Source organism: Actinia tenebrosa, unplaced genomic scaffold (assembly GCF_029948245.1).
Source record: "Actinia tenebrosa isolate PJP-AT-01 unplaced genomic scaffold, QUT_ActTen_1.0 PGA_scaffold12__29_contigs__length_12842862, whole genome shotgun sequence".
Taxonomy (NCBI): domain Eukaryota; kingdom Metazoa; phylum Cnidaria; class Anthozoa; order Actiniaria; family Actiniidae; genus Actinia; species Actinia tenebrosa.
The window spans coordinates 7,776,984-7,789,098 of NW_028292572.1; the positions used below are offsets into that span (position 1 = coordinate 7,776,984).

The 12,115-nt window shown below is 35.8% G+C and overlaps 1 protein-coding gene across 1 annotated transcript; it reads left to right on the forward strand.

Moving 5' to 3' along the window:
* The first annotated feature begins 939 nt into the window (after positions 1-939).
* LOC116306006 (glycerol-3-phosphate acyltransferase 3) lies at positions 940-11,692 on the forward strand. Its single transcript, XM_031716375.2, has 15 exons — positions 940-1,083; positions 1,873-1,915; positions 2,593-2,720; positions 2,944-2,986; positions 3,512-3,566; positions 3,908-3,973; positions 5,452-5,526; positions 6,144-6,233; positions 6,943-7,036; positions 7,124-7,239; positions 7,852-7,907; positions 8,529-8,614; positions 9,145-9,273; positions 9,725-9,804; positions 10,860-11,692. Exons 1-15 carry the CDS (start codon positions 946-948, stop codon positions 10,945-10,947), a joined length of 1,287 nt encoding a protein of 428 aa, XP_031572235.2. The 5' UTR covers positions 940-945; the 3' UTR covers positions 10,948-11,692.
* The last annotated feature ends 423 nt before the right edge of the window (positions 11,693-12,115 follow it).

The following is a 12,115-nucleotide window of genomic DNA, read 5'->3' on the forward strand; positions in this document are numbered from 1 at the left end:
GTAAAAACACGCACGAAAATCTTATTTGTGGTACTTTTAATATCTTTGAAACTTCGGAAAGTTTTCGTCCCATCGGAAAGTTTTCAAAACCTACAACAGTGAATACTTCTCATTATCACTAATTACTAAGACTATTATTTAACGCAAATGTTGGTTTTTCGAATCATTCCCGGTGACAAACATGACTGCCTTGTCACCGGGTGCCACAACGCTGCCAATCCTGTCACCGGGTGCCACAACGCTGCCAATCCTGTCACCGGCCGAAGGCTGTCTCCATCGGGGCAAGACAATGTTACGCTTTCTCTTGAATAATCTCAGTGATAGAGAGTCACATGTAACCATTTCATTTACATCCAACTGCTATTGGCGAGATCAGATCTGTCTATTAGTTGTTCTTATTTACAACTCCTTAGTTTCCTCTGTCAGTTTTAGACCGGCACTGAGTGAATTTCCTCTGCGGTGATTTAGTGCATCTAAAGGTCGCCACTTTTTTTTGTTTAAAATTCTTTTGTTCTATTTTTTCTATCATTTTTTTAGCTTTCTTTTTTACGTTTTCCCTTTGATATATTGTTTTCTTTTGCTTTCTTTTCAAGATACAAATATACAAGCCATTACAATATGGATTATAATTTGATAAACTTATATTCCAATCGCAAGCTTCGGATTTCACATTAAGGCATAATCTCGGAATCTGACTTTCAAGAAAGCTCTATTCTACCTGATATTTTAGTCTTTTATTCAGTTCTGAACAATATATAAGGAAACCATAGTTTTTTAATTTTATCTAAATAATTTAATTAATATTTATTTCACCTATACTATACTCGTTTTTTCACGCAAGTGTGTTGGTTACCCTGTGTTCTATCCCTTCCCATGACGCACTGCAAGTTACGAGTGCCCGTTGACCTTTGCAGTCAGAGGTAATCCCCTAAAGAGGATTTCAACATGGCTGTTCTCTTTCTCTTGCTGTGTTGCGTGGCCTATTTTCTCTTTACTGTAGTCTTTATTGTCCTTCCTGCAGTATTTGGAGGCTCATTTGGTATCAGGAATATATATATCAAGCTATTGTTAAAGGTTTTTGAGGTAAGACAGGCTTTTTTAATGATTAATTTGTGGTCGTGTTTGACGAAACGTGGACGACTGTAGAGAAGTTGGTCACGTTGCAAAAAAGTCTCCATTTTATCATTTTCCTTAAAAATTTAAGAATTTTGTTCAAATTAATTCGTATTCATATTTTAGTTTCAAAGCTAATACTAGATAAAAAGTGATAAAATACTCTTGATAAATTTATGACCAAATTTTTTTTTTTTTTTTTGTATTCGAGAAAGCGTAAATTGAGACGTGAAAAAGTCCTCAATTAATTATGATACCTCAATTTAATATTAAATTATATGTATGCATGCTATATTCCTAAAATACTAGTCTGTTTGGAGAATACATTTAATCTAGTACTATCATGGATGACAGTGGGACTTACAAAATATCAACATTCACATGACACTCTACAGGCTATTTTCATTTTTGTTATATACCTTGCTTTGTATTCTTGCCTAATTTGGTTTATGACATGACATAAGCACACAAAAACACAGAAAACAAGTATATTCTTGTTGTTGCTATTTCAGGATTAAAAATGAATGTCAACTAATGGCTAAAATACAGGCCATTTGTCTATAAACTGATGATAAAAATTTTATTTATACTGAAAAAAAATTGAATAAATAAATGCAGTTTAGTTTTGGGTTCAGTATGTACATTCAACTGTATGAATCCTTTGCTTGCTCCTTTTTAAAATTCACCCTGGTGTAAGCACTTAATTTCTTGTTGAAATATCAAATTAAGTTATTAACTCTGTCTTTAAAATATTTTCAGTTTGGAAGGAAAAAAATAGATTCAAAGCAATTGCTACATAGTGGTAAGTTTTTTAGTATTTATTTATTTGTTTTTTAGAATATGTTATTAGAAAATGTTATTAGAATATGAGTATCTGGATGCTACTAGTAATGTCCCTATTTTATCATAACATCACCAGCCAACCAAAACAACTCTCTGTTTTACTGATGAGGGAGGGGGGGGAAGGAACTAAAAAAATACAAACAAAAAAAAGGAATAAACAGCGGCTTATTATTTTAAGCCCAGCATTGCTAGACCATGTACCTTTACCCAAGATTCAAAAAAGAAAACTGGAATTGAAAATATGGCAATGAGGTTTAACCTAGAATTTTAATATTGAACTTTAATTTCTGTGCATTTGAGTGATTTTTTACACTTCAACTCAGCAATCTAATATTTTTATAAAATAGTTTACTTATGCAATAAATATGCCTCAATATTTTTTATAAGCCTACACTTCTTTATTAAAACAATATAGTTGTCACATATTATAAACTGTAATGTAGTTTTTGTTATGAATGAATAAAAGGGTGGTGCATTAATATTTGTGTAGTCATGTGACATGTGCATGTACTTAGCCTCAGAAGCTCTTTTTTATTGTTTTGTTTCTTTGGGCTTTCATCGTTTGTTCAAGTTCTATGCAAAGAAAACTCCAATGATAACACTAACTTTAATTTTTCAAAATTTTTTTTTTTGCAGAGTTGATTGACAAAGAAGGCGAAAAGTTTGGGCCTCATACGCCAATACCAAGAAATAGATCATTTGGAACTTTTCAGAGAGAATTTCAGCTATCAGATGCTTTAGATTTCTTTAAAAGTGGCTTTGAGGTCAGATACTATTAATAACACATTATATTTATATATGATTCTCAAATTACAAAGAATTGCTCTACTTAAACATGGGTTGTCAAAATATTGGGCTCCAAAAATGTTTGATCCTAATTTAATCTAATTTGATCCTAACTTGAGTAAATATGCAATTCCAAGAACCCACATTGTAAACCCAGAACTTGGTCAGTTAAGTTTAAATTTTGGTTTGTTTGAATTTCAGGCCATCATAGATGATGAAGTCACTAAGCGTTTTTCTGCTGCAGGTAAAATCTTCTTTGTGTGTGGTCCTCTTATGCACTTCTCTTAATTGTTAGTAGTTTTAGAAAACGTCCCTTCTTTTCTTTATCTACTCCTCCTTCTTTCTCTGCTTCCTCTCCCCTCTCTGCCCTGTCCCACCCCCCACCCCCACCCCCATGTGACAGTGCATTAAACACTACCTTTATAATCCAACTATACTCAATAGAGTATACAAATATTGGAGGAGAAAGCCTGGAAAGAGTGCAAATATCCTGCAATATTTCGTATTCTATGAATCACAAGTCAAGTACTTGCACTATTTGGCCTCGAAAAAAAATATTTGTTAATAAATAACAGCTTATTAGACATTTTATAGGATGCAATATGGGTAGACATTTTTTCATGATCTTTTTATTTTGTCTTGCCCTGACAATCTGACATATATGTACATCTGTACTGCATCCTAAAATGTCTACATAATTGGATAAATTTACAAGGGAATTATATTTTATTATGATTAGTTATGTGAATTAATAATGTTTTTTATATAGAGCTAGAATCATGGAATCTCCTAACAAGGACTAATAAGAATTACCACCATATAAGGTATGTTATTTGCTGATAATGATGATGATGATAATGATTCTTACTACACACTTATTGTATTGGCTCCCTAAATGCAACTTTATGAGCCTTTGGCATGCAGCAGCTATGTTGCCTCAAACAATAGTTTTCCCCAGCCTAGACTCACATTCAGGCACTTCAGAATGAGGATTTTATTTAAGTGGAATAAAATATCTGCCAAATGAGAACCCATGAGAAAGGTGCATACCAGACAATGAAAGAAATTTTGATTACCACATTGTCATAAGAATGATACTTTTTGCAACCTACTCTACTGTACTTTAATTTATAACCCTTTTTTTCTAAAACAATTCCTTTTTCAGTTCAAAGCTTTCTATAATTTGGGTTCTTGGATTCTTTGTCAGATACTGTATCTTATTGCCATTGAGGTCAGTATACATAGGTATAGAGATTACGTAATTTATGTACCCAGAAGTGCAGATAGCAAAAAACTTTGCCCAAGGTTAAGGCTGAGGGCACAGTTTTTCCCCATTCAAACCTTCTGGCTGGTGAAAAAAATTTTTTTCCCATTTACTTTTCTTCTTCTTTTGCAATTCTATTATCCCATGTGCGAGCATATGGATGACACAAGCAGCCAGGATACCAGACCAGAGTCAAATACATAATATTGCCTGCTCCAAAAATCAATTCAAATGCATAATTTTTAGGGTACTGGAACAGAAAAAAAAGTACAATTAATTCACTAGTAATGCAAGGTTAGCATACATGTAAACCTTAGCACAGATAGTCTTTCTTTGTTAGTTTACCCCTATACATTTGGGTAGAACAAAACATTTTGCCAACCTTAAAGTGGTAGCTGTGTCTGTACTTGCACATGTGTTTATACACTTATATTTGATTGCTAGTGAAGATAGATTGATGCTGAGACACCCTTAGATAAAGGGACGATCATGGTTAGGCCACCCATCCAGATTTGGAGGCTCGAGAAATTTGTGGTTTAAGGGTGGAGCTTATCTGAACTGTTTATCTTTCATAAACCATTAATAGAGGTTTTGCGTGATCACATACCGGAAGCCATGTTGAGGATAGAACTCTAGGAAATTTAATTCTTTCTCATGTAAAATATTTTTGTTGTTTGTGCTATCTAACATTTCTGACACTGTGTGATGGTGCAAACTTTAACCATACTTCTAAAAGTAGAATACCAAATTTGCTCCAACATACTATATATATTTTTCATTAGGTTCTCTACGGTTCCAGTAGGGAAATACAATGTAATCAGAAAGGCATGGCAGCCATGTTTGTTTATTTCTTTAATAGTAGTCCCCTTCACAGTTCTTTGTGCCATCTTGAAAGCCCGAGGGGTACTCTTGCCCTTTTAGGGTATGGATGTGCCGCTGAGCCCTCTGCAGCCTGACCCTGTTCCAGAGTAAAAATCGCTGAAACTCATACCCTGTTCCAGAGCAAGTTCGCTGAAAACCCTGATTCAGAGAGGAGAGAGCGTGATTTCGTATACCCTGTTTCAGAGCGAGCGCGATTTTATATAGCCTGTTCCACAGTAGAAACGCTGAAAACCATAGCCTGTTTGGTGGCACCTACCCATATAGCGAATATAGCGGAGTACCCCCCCCGGGCTTGAAAGGTAGCCATGCCTTTTTTAACACCTTGAGCAATTATTCAAAGGTCTATATCATTGCAAGCTCGCCATTCCTCTCACTTTGATGCGAAGGCATGGCTACCTTACAAGATGGAGCCTGGAACTGTGAACAGGACTATTGAAGCCAACAAGAAATTATTTATCTGTTTAGTTAGCTATACACAAACATGGCTGGCTGTTGTAACATTTTGTTGTTCATTCCTAATAATTCTCTGTCCAACTATTTTTCCTATTTTGTATGTTTTACAGACTTACTCTAGTGATATATGGTTTTGGATTATTAACTTTGAGCACAGCTGTTATATCACAGCTTCCTGAATCAAGGTATGTCTGCAGCTGGATGACTGGTTTTCTTGTGTAGCCTTGTATCATTTCAAACTACTGTATATGTCATTCCTTAGATCATCATCTCTTTCTTTTTGGGAAGCATCAGTGCAACCTGGGTTTGAATCCTGCCGTGTTCGATATTGAGTAGAGTTTCTAGTTGATTCTCTTCTGTTCAAGGGGTTTTTCTCCTGGTTCTCTGGTTTTCCTCCCTCCACAAAAATCAACTCCTAAATTCCAATTAATGGGTATCTAAAGGCCATGGTACTAAAGGCCATGGCCCAGTTGTGGGAAGCCTGGACAGTGCTTTCCGGTGAATAAATCCTTATCCAGTGGAAAAGTTGATGCTGTTATCCAATAAATTTAACCACTTGAAAAGATTTATCCGTTGGATAGCGCTATCCAGGCTTTATACAAACAGGCCCACAAGTTTGTTTGCCACTGGATAATAAGTATTACCCTCCTAAAAAAACAAGAGCAGTTGTACATAAGAAGACACCTAAATATGGATACTACAAGACAAAGAATATTATTCTCAAGGGAATGACATATAGTTTGAAAAGGGAAAACATTATTCACAAGCTGTATGTCACAGTGCAATATCTCTCTTTGTCTAGTTTTAGAAAGAAGCTGGATAGAATATGTATGCTGGCATCATTTAGAATATTAGGAAGAGCCCTGTCTGCTGTTGTTACTTCACATAATACGTAAGTTGTTGTAAAGTACTTACCAGCTGAGCAGTGAACGCCGCACACAAAGCATGAGCGGACAAAATGACCGGCCCTAAGCATTTTTGGGGCTTGAAAGAACAAAGTAAATGGCAGTAAAGTGAAATTGTTTTTATTCTTCCTTTCCATATTTCTGTTTCTCGTAGGCACGTATTATATTTTACTCAAAAGAAAACAGAAAAATATGCAAAAACTGGGTTACAGTAGAAAAACAGCTAAACGCGCTGTGATTGGCCAAAGCAAAATTCTCTGCTCAGCTGGTACTGTATACAGTACAAGGCCAGACCAAAGAATTTTTGAACAGGTTTATTAGTCTAGAATAGAGGTTTTGCACCATCACATGCTTGCACCCATAATAGAGCTTGGACTGAATGTGGTTAGATGGCGGAACGATAAAATCCCTTTGCTCACGGGAATTGAATTCTTTTTCATGTAAAATGATTGTATTGTTCCTGCCCCCTGTCATGGCTGCTGTCACGTGATGGTGCAAAACCTCCATTAGATAATCAAATTCTGCAAGATTGGCTTTTCATTGTTATTTATATCTCATGGGATTTTGGGTCATTTGGTTGCACTCTAAGAATAACGTTTTTGCACAAGAAATAAAACAAGTTTCTTACTTTTTTCAACTTCAGGAATAACATTTCTAATGCAGTATATCATTTGTATTTATCTTGTTATATATCAGTGAAAATATGGCCAAGGGAGGAGGCATATGTGTTGCAAACCACACCTCACCTATCGATGTATTGATCCTGGCATGTGATAACTGCTATTCTATGGTATGTTGGCCAGTTGTCAGTCCAACGCTAAACTTTTAATGCTGTAAGTGTTTAATTATTAAAACTGGTTTACCGTACCTGTTGAAGGTGGGACAGCGTCAGCCTGGTCTTTTTGGCTTCATCCAGAAGGTGTTAGCAAGATCACAGGATCATATTTGGTTTGAAAGATTCGAGATGAAAGACAGATTGATAGTCACAAAGAGGTAATTATGACCTAGCAGTATGTAATACAGTATGTCTGATTATAGAAGTTATGGCGATCAGATGATTTTATTGGTAAAGCTCTTGTATGATGATAGGTTTGTGGTGATGATGGTGGTGATGTTGATGGTGTTGATGATGATGATGATGATGATGGTGGTGATGTTGGTGGTAATGTTGATGGTGATGATGATAATGATGATGGTGGTGGTGGTGATGATGGTGGGGATGATGATGATGGTGATGATGATGATGATGATAATTTTGATGGTTATAATGATGGTGATAGTGATGTAGTTGATGATGAATAATTTTTGGGGCTGTGGTGATGGTGCTGATGTTGTTATGATAATGGTGACGTGGTTGGTAATGAACAGTCTCAGGAGGTTGTGTTGATGTAAATGTAGATGGTTATAATGATGGATGGTAGTGGGTGGCTGTAGCACTATAATGGTGATAATGAGGGTTATAATGATGGTGAAGGTAATGTACATGTAGTTGATGGTGGATGTTCTTGGTGGGCCGTGGTGATGGTTATGATTGTTTATAACATGTGGTTGCAATGGTAGGCATACCTTATGTGGTAACACAGGTTCATTTTCTCATTATGACAGACTGCGAGAACATGTTGAGGATCCCAGCAAAAACCCCATGTTAATTTTTCCTGAAGGTATGGACATGTATACAGCATGTTGATAAACATTTGTTATTAATTCTCCTGCACTGCCAGCACCGTTTCCTAAACATTTCTACATGTACATGACTTGTACATACATTTCATAAAACATCATACAGTACACCGAATTGAAATATGATGACCAATTTGAATAACTGTTGTTCTGCACTGACTAGCGACTGACTGGCCTCGTGTTCACATGGAAACACAAAAGCATTTTCATATGTAAGAGAGGATAGTCAGTCGCTAGTCAGTGCAGAACAATAGTTATTCAAATTGGTTGCCATATTTTGATTCAGTGTACTGTATACATACACCTAATTCAAAAATTTTTTGTCATCGCCAAAGGCGATAGGCAATAGGCAATAGGCAAAAAGCTATTGGATATATGTCATTCCAAGATCCAAGAATAGCTGGAATGACTTGTGTTTCTGCTTCTTATTCTCGTCAACAACATGGACCTTCCTGCTGAAGTTGATTCAATGTTCTTTGTATTCAACAAAACCAATTCCATGTCGGAATGACCTATTGCCTTTGGCAATGATAACGTTTTTTGAATTAGGTGTATATACAGCTGTAGTAATAACCTAACCCATGCATGATCATGTTTTTCAGGTACTTGTATTAACAATACTTCGGTCATGATGTTCAAAAAAGGAAGTTTTGAAATAGGAGGTGTAATATACCCTGTAGCTATAAAGGTAAGACCACCAGCTTATTTATCACATAGTACCTCAGAATACAGTTTCTTCACTTCAGATGGTGAGCCTGAGGGGAGGGGGAAGGAACTATAGCAATAGCCCACCTCTGAGATATGCTTTGATTGTCACGCACAAAGGTTTCAGTATAAAGGCTAAGTGCTAAATTTAAAATATGCTTACCGCCTGTCACAAATGACTGAGCATTTAGCACTGTAGCCTCATAATGAAACCTTTGTGCCTGACGAGCAAAGCATATCTCAGAAGTGGGCTATTTAAATCCTTCTACTTAATTCGATTCTTTGTGTACCAAGGCTTTACAAGGTGATACAAGTTAGAATGTATTCGACCATAGATAAAATAGGGATTTTGTGTGACCCTTAAAAAAGAGGGCACGGTACAATCACAGTAAATGAATCAGTGTGCGATACCTTTGCGTACTCCAATCCAGCCAGAGAATCATAGTCTTTGACTCCAGATGGCACATATGTACCTAATGCAAAATTTAACACCAGAAATTTTATTTCTTTCAGTACGATCCCACATTTGCTGATGCATTCTGGAATTCAAGTTCTGAAAGCTTTGGTCAGTATTTGTTCAGTTTATTGACAAGTTGGGCAATCGTCTGTGACGTCTGGTACTTGGATCCAATGGTCATACAGGTTAGTGTTGCAAAGGATCCTGGGGTGGTTTGGGTGACATAATAGGCCTATTGAAAAGTTGGGCAATCGTCTGATATCTGGTACTTTGATTCAAAGTACAAACATATTGGTCTCATTTCTGGGATGGTGTGGGTGACAATTAGCCTATTAAAAATGGTCTGCGATTATCAAAGTCTTCGCAGGTTTAACCAGAATGAATGCCTGACTTTCAGCCCTGGCTAGTAGGTTGAGCCTTCATTTAAATAGTAGTACAAGAGACTGACAGTGTTCGATTATGTGAGAAGTTGCCTTGGTGCAGAGTAATAGGAGGGGGGAGGAGGAATATAGGCCATTGCAGTCATCATCATCATCATCATCATCATCATCAACACCACCAACAGCATAATAATCATCATCGTTATCAGTTTTATTAGAATATCATTTGATATACAGTACTTCTAATCTGTTACAGGAAGGTGAAACGCCAATACAGTTTGCTAATCGTGTTAAGGGTGAAATAGCATTTAGAGGTGGGCTAGTGGACCTGATATGGTAAGTACATGATACATTCACTTATACTTGTCATTATCATTATCATTGTCATTTTGGATTTGTAAGAAATACATGCAATGTATAAGAAAAATTATAATTTTTACAATTAATTGCTAAAAACAAACTCGTTTTCTTCAAGAAAACGAAAACGAAAATAATGGGAGTAAGCTAACTTGCTTAGTTGGCTTGCCCTAATTTTTTTTCGGCTCTGAGCTGATTTGCTTTAACAAAGTTACACTCCTAAATTAATACCATAAACCTAGCCGTTTTAAAGCTACAAGTTATGATCAACAAGACTACTGAGTTAACAATAACACTTACATAATAAAAATCACCTTTAATGTTAAATCTTTTAATGCGGCTTTTCATGACAACGCACCAATGTTAAAGAAAATGAACTTTCTCAGGTGAAATAACGATGCACAACCATACCTTACTGTAGATGTCTTTTCTGTTTTATTCTACCATAACTTCCAGAGATAATAACTGAGTTATGAGCATCTTTATTATGGTCCCATACTAGACCATCGTCACTACCTGCTATCATCATCGTCGTCGTCTTCAATACACTCAACATCAATGTTATCATCACTGTTCTCGTCATCATAATCATCATCTTCATTAGATTCATTATCACCATTACCCTCGTCAAAACTTCCTCTTGACCATAGCACTGTTGACTCATTGATGTCATTATCTATAGTCATCGCGATCATCATTACTAGACTCATCATCAGTAGTCATCACTCTCATCATCCTCATTAGATTCATCATCATCATTGTCCTCAATAGACACATCATTATCTTAGGATTCATCATCTTATTAGACTCATCATCAATAATCATCATCTTCAATAGATTCATCATCACCGTTGCCCTCAATAGACACATCATTATCTTAGGATTCATCATCTTATTAGACTCATCATCAATAATCATCATTAGATTCATCATCACCGTTGCCTTCAATAGACACATCATATCATCATTAATGTCACCATCGTCATAACCTCTTGACCTTAGCGCCCTTTCACTAATATCTGTTGTCAACTTAGGGATGGACAACTTAAAAGAACGAGCGTCAAACCGGAATATCGTAAAAAGAAACAAGAAGACTATGCCAGTACATTAAAGATCGACTAACACCCGTGAGAGCTAAAGGAGAGAGATGTATTTTATATGCAAATACCATATCAGATCACTTTGCAGTTTCCCATCCTTTTCCCACTATTTTTTCCTTGCATTTATCCCATTTCCCATGTATGATAGTGTATATAAGAAATCCTGATCGAGGATCCAGTCTGGTTTCCTTTTTGATTCGTTTGCTGATTATTTGCTACTATACACCGTCTTCGACAGGTTAAATGAGAATCATAAATCAGTGATTTTTGCTTTTTCAGCTCTAAAAATCTAGAGAACTAAATCTAAAAAGAACTTAAGTGAAGTGTCTAGCAGTTCGATGATCCGTCTTCATTTGTATTACACTTTTAATATCGGCAGTTTTTCTACTCTTTTTTTTGGATCAAATCACGATTTACTTTACTAGGAGTTCCTTTAGGTGGCCTACGTATCTAAATAGATGTAGTTTTAAAATACGAGGGTCATTCAGCTATAATATATAGAATGGTTATCTAAATCGTATCCATTGGATGCTCATTGATAATATACAGTCTATGCTATCTTATACTGATACTGTATACCTAGTCTTACACTGTCCTTGTGTGAGCTTGAGCTATGCTATTGTCATTGGTAGAGGTGGGGTGGGATCGTGAGCCAGGACCTCAAAGAAAATATTTATTCGAATAAACCACATAGAGAATATAACATATTCAAGAGATCTTCTAATTATGAATGAATAAACGTACAATGAATAAACAGATAAACATAATATTTTAGTATATTTTTAATGTAGTGAATTTATGTTGCGTGAACGGTGTATTTTTGAGGGTGCAGATGACGTCATAACCGCCATGTTGGAAGCAAACGTTTTTGAATTGCTTCTTTTATTATGTCCTCCAATATGGTGGTCTGAGTAGGTTGGGCTGTCTGCATGGTATCGAGCTTTTCGTCCCTCTTGGTTGATACCTTGCCTAAGGAATATTCACCACAGGGTTCCCAAAGCGTTATAAATGTTAAATTACCAAATACTGTGAGCATTTTACTTTTATCCATTCAGAGTAGATACATATAAGCCATCAATACCAATAATTTAATAATCTTTTTAAACTATATAAAGTGATTAATAAGACCAATTTCACGTCCTTAATTAATCTAGTCTAAATCTGTACGTGAAACCAAAAGTAGAAAGAAT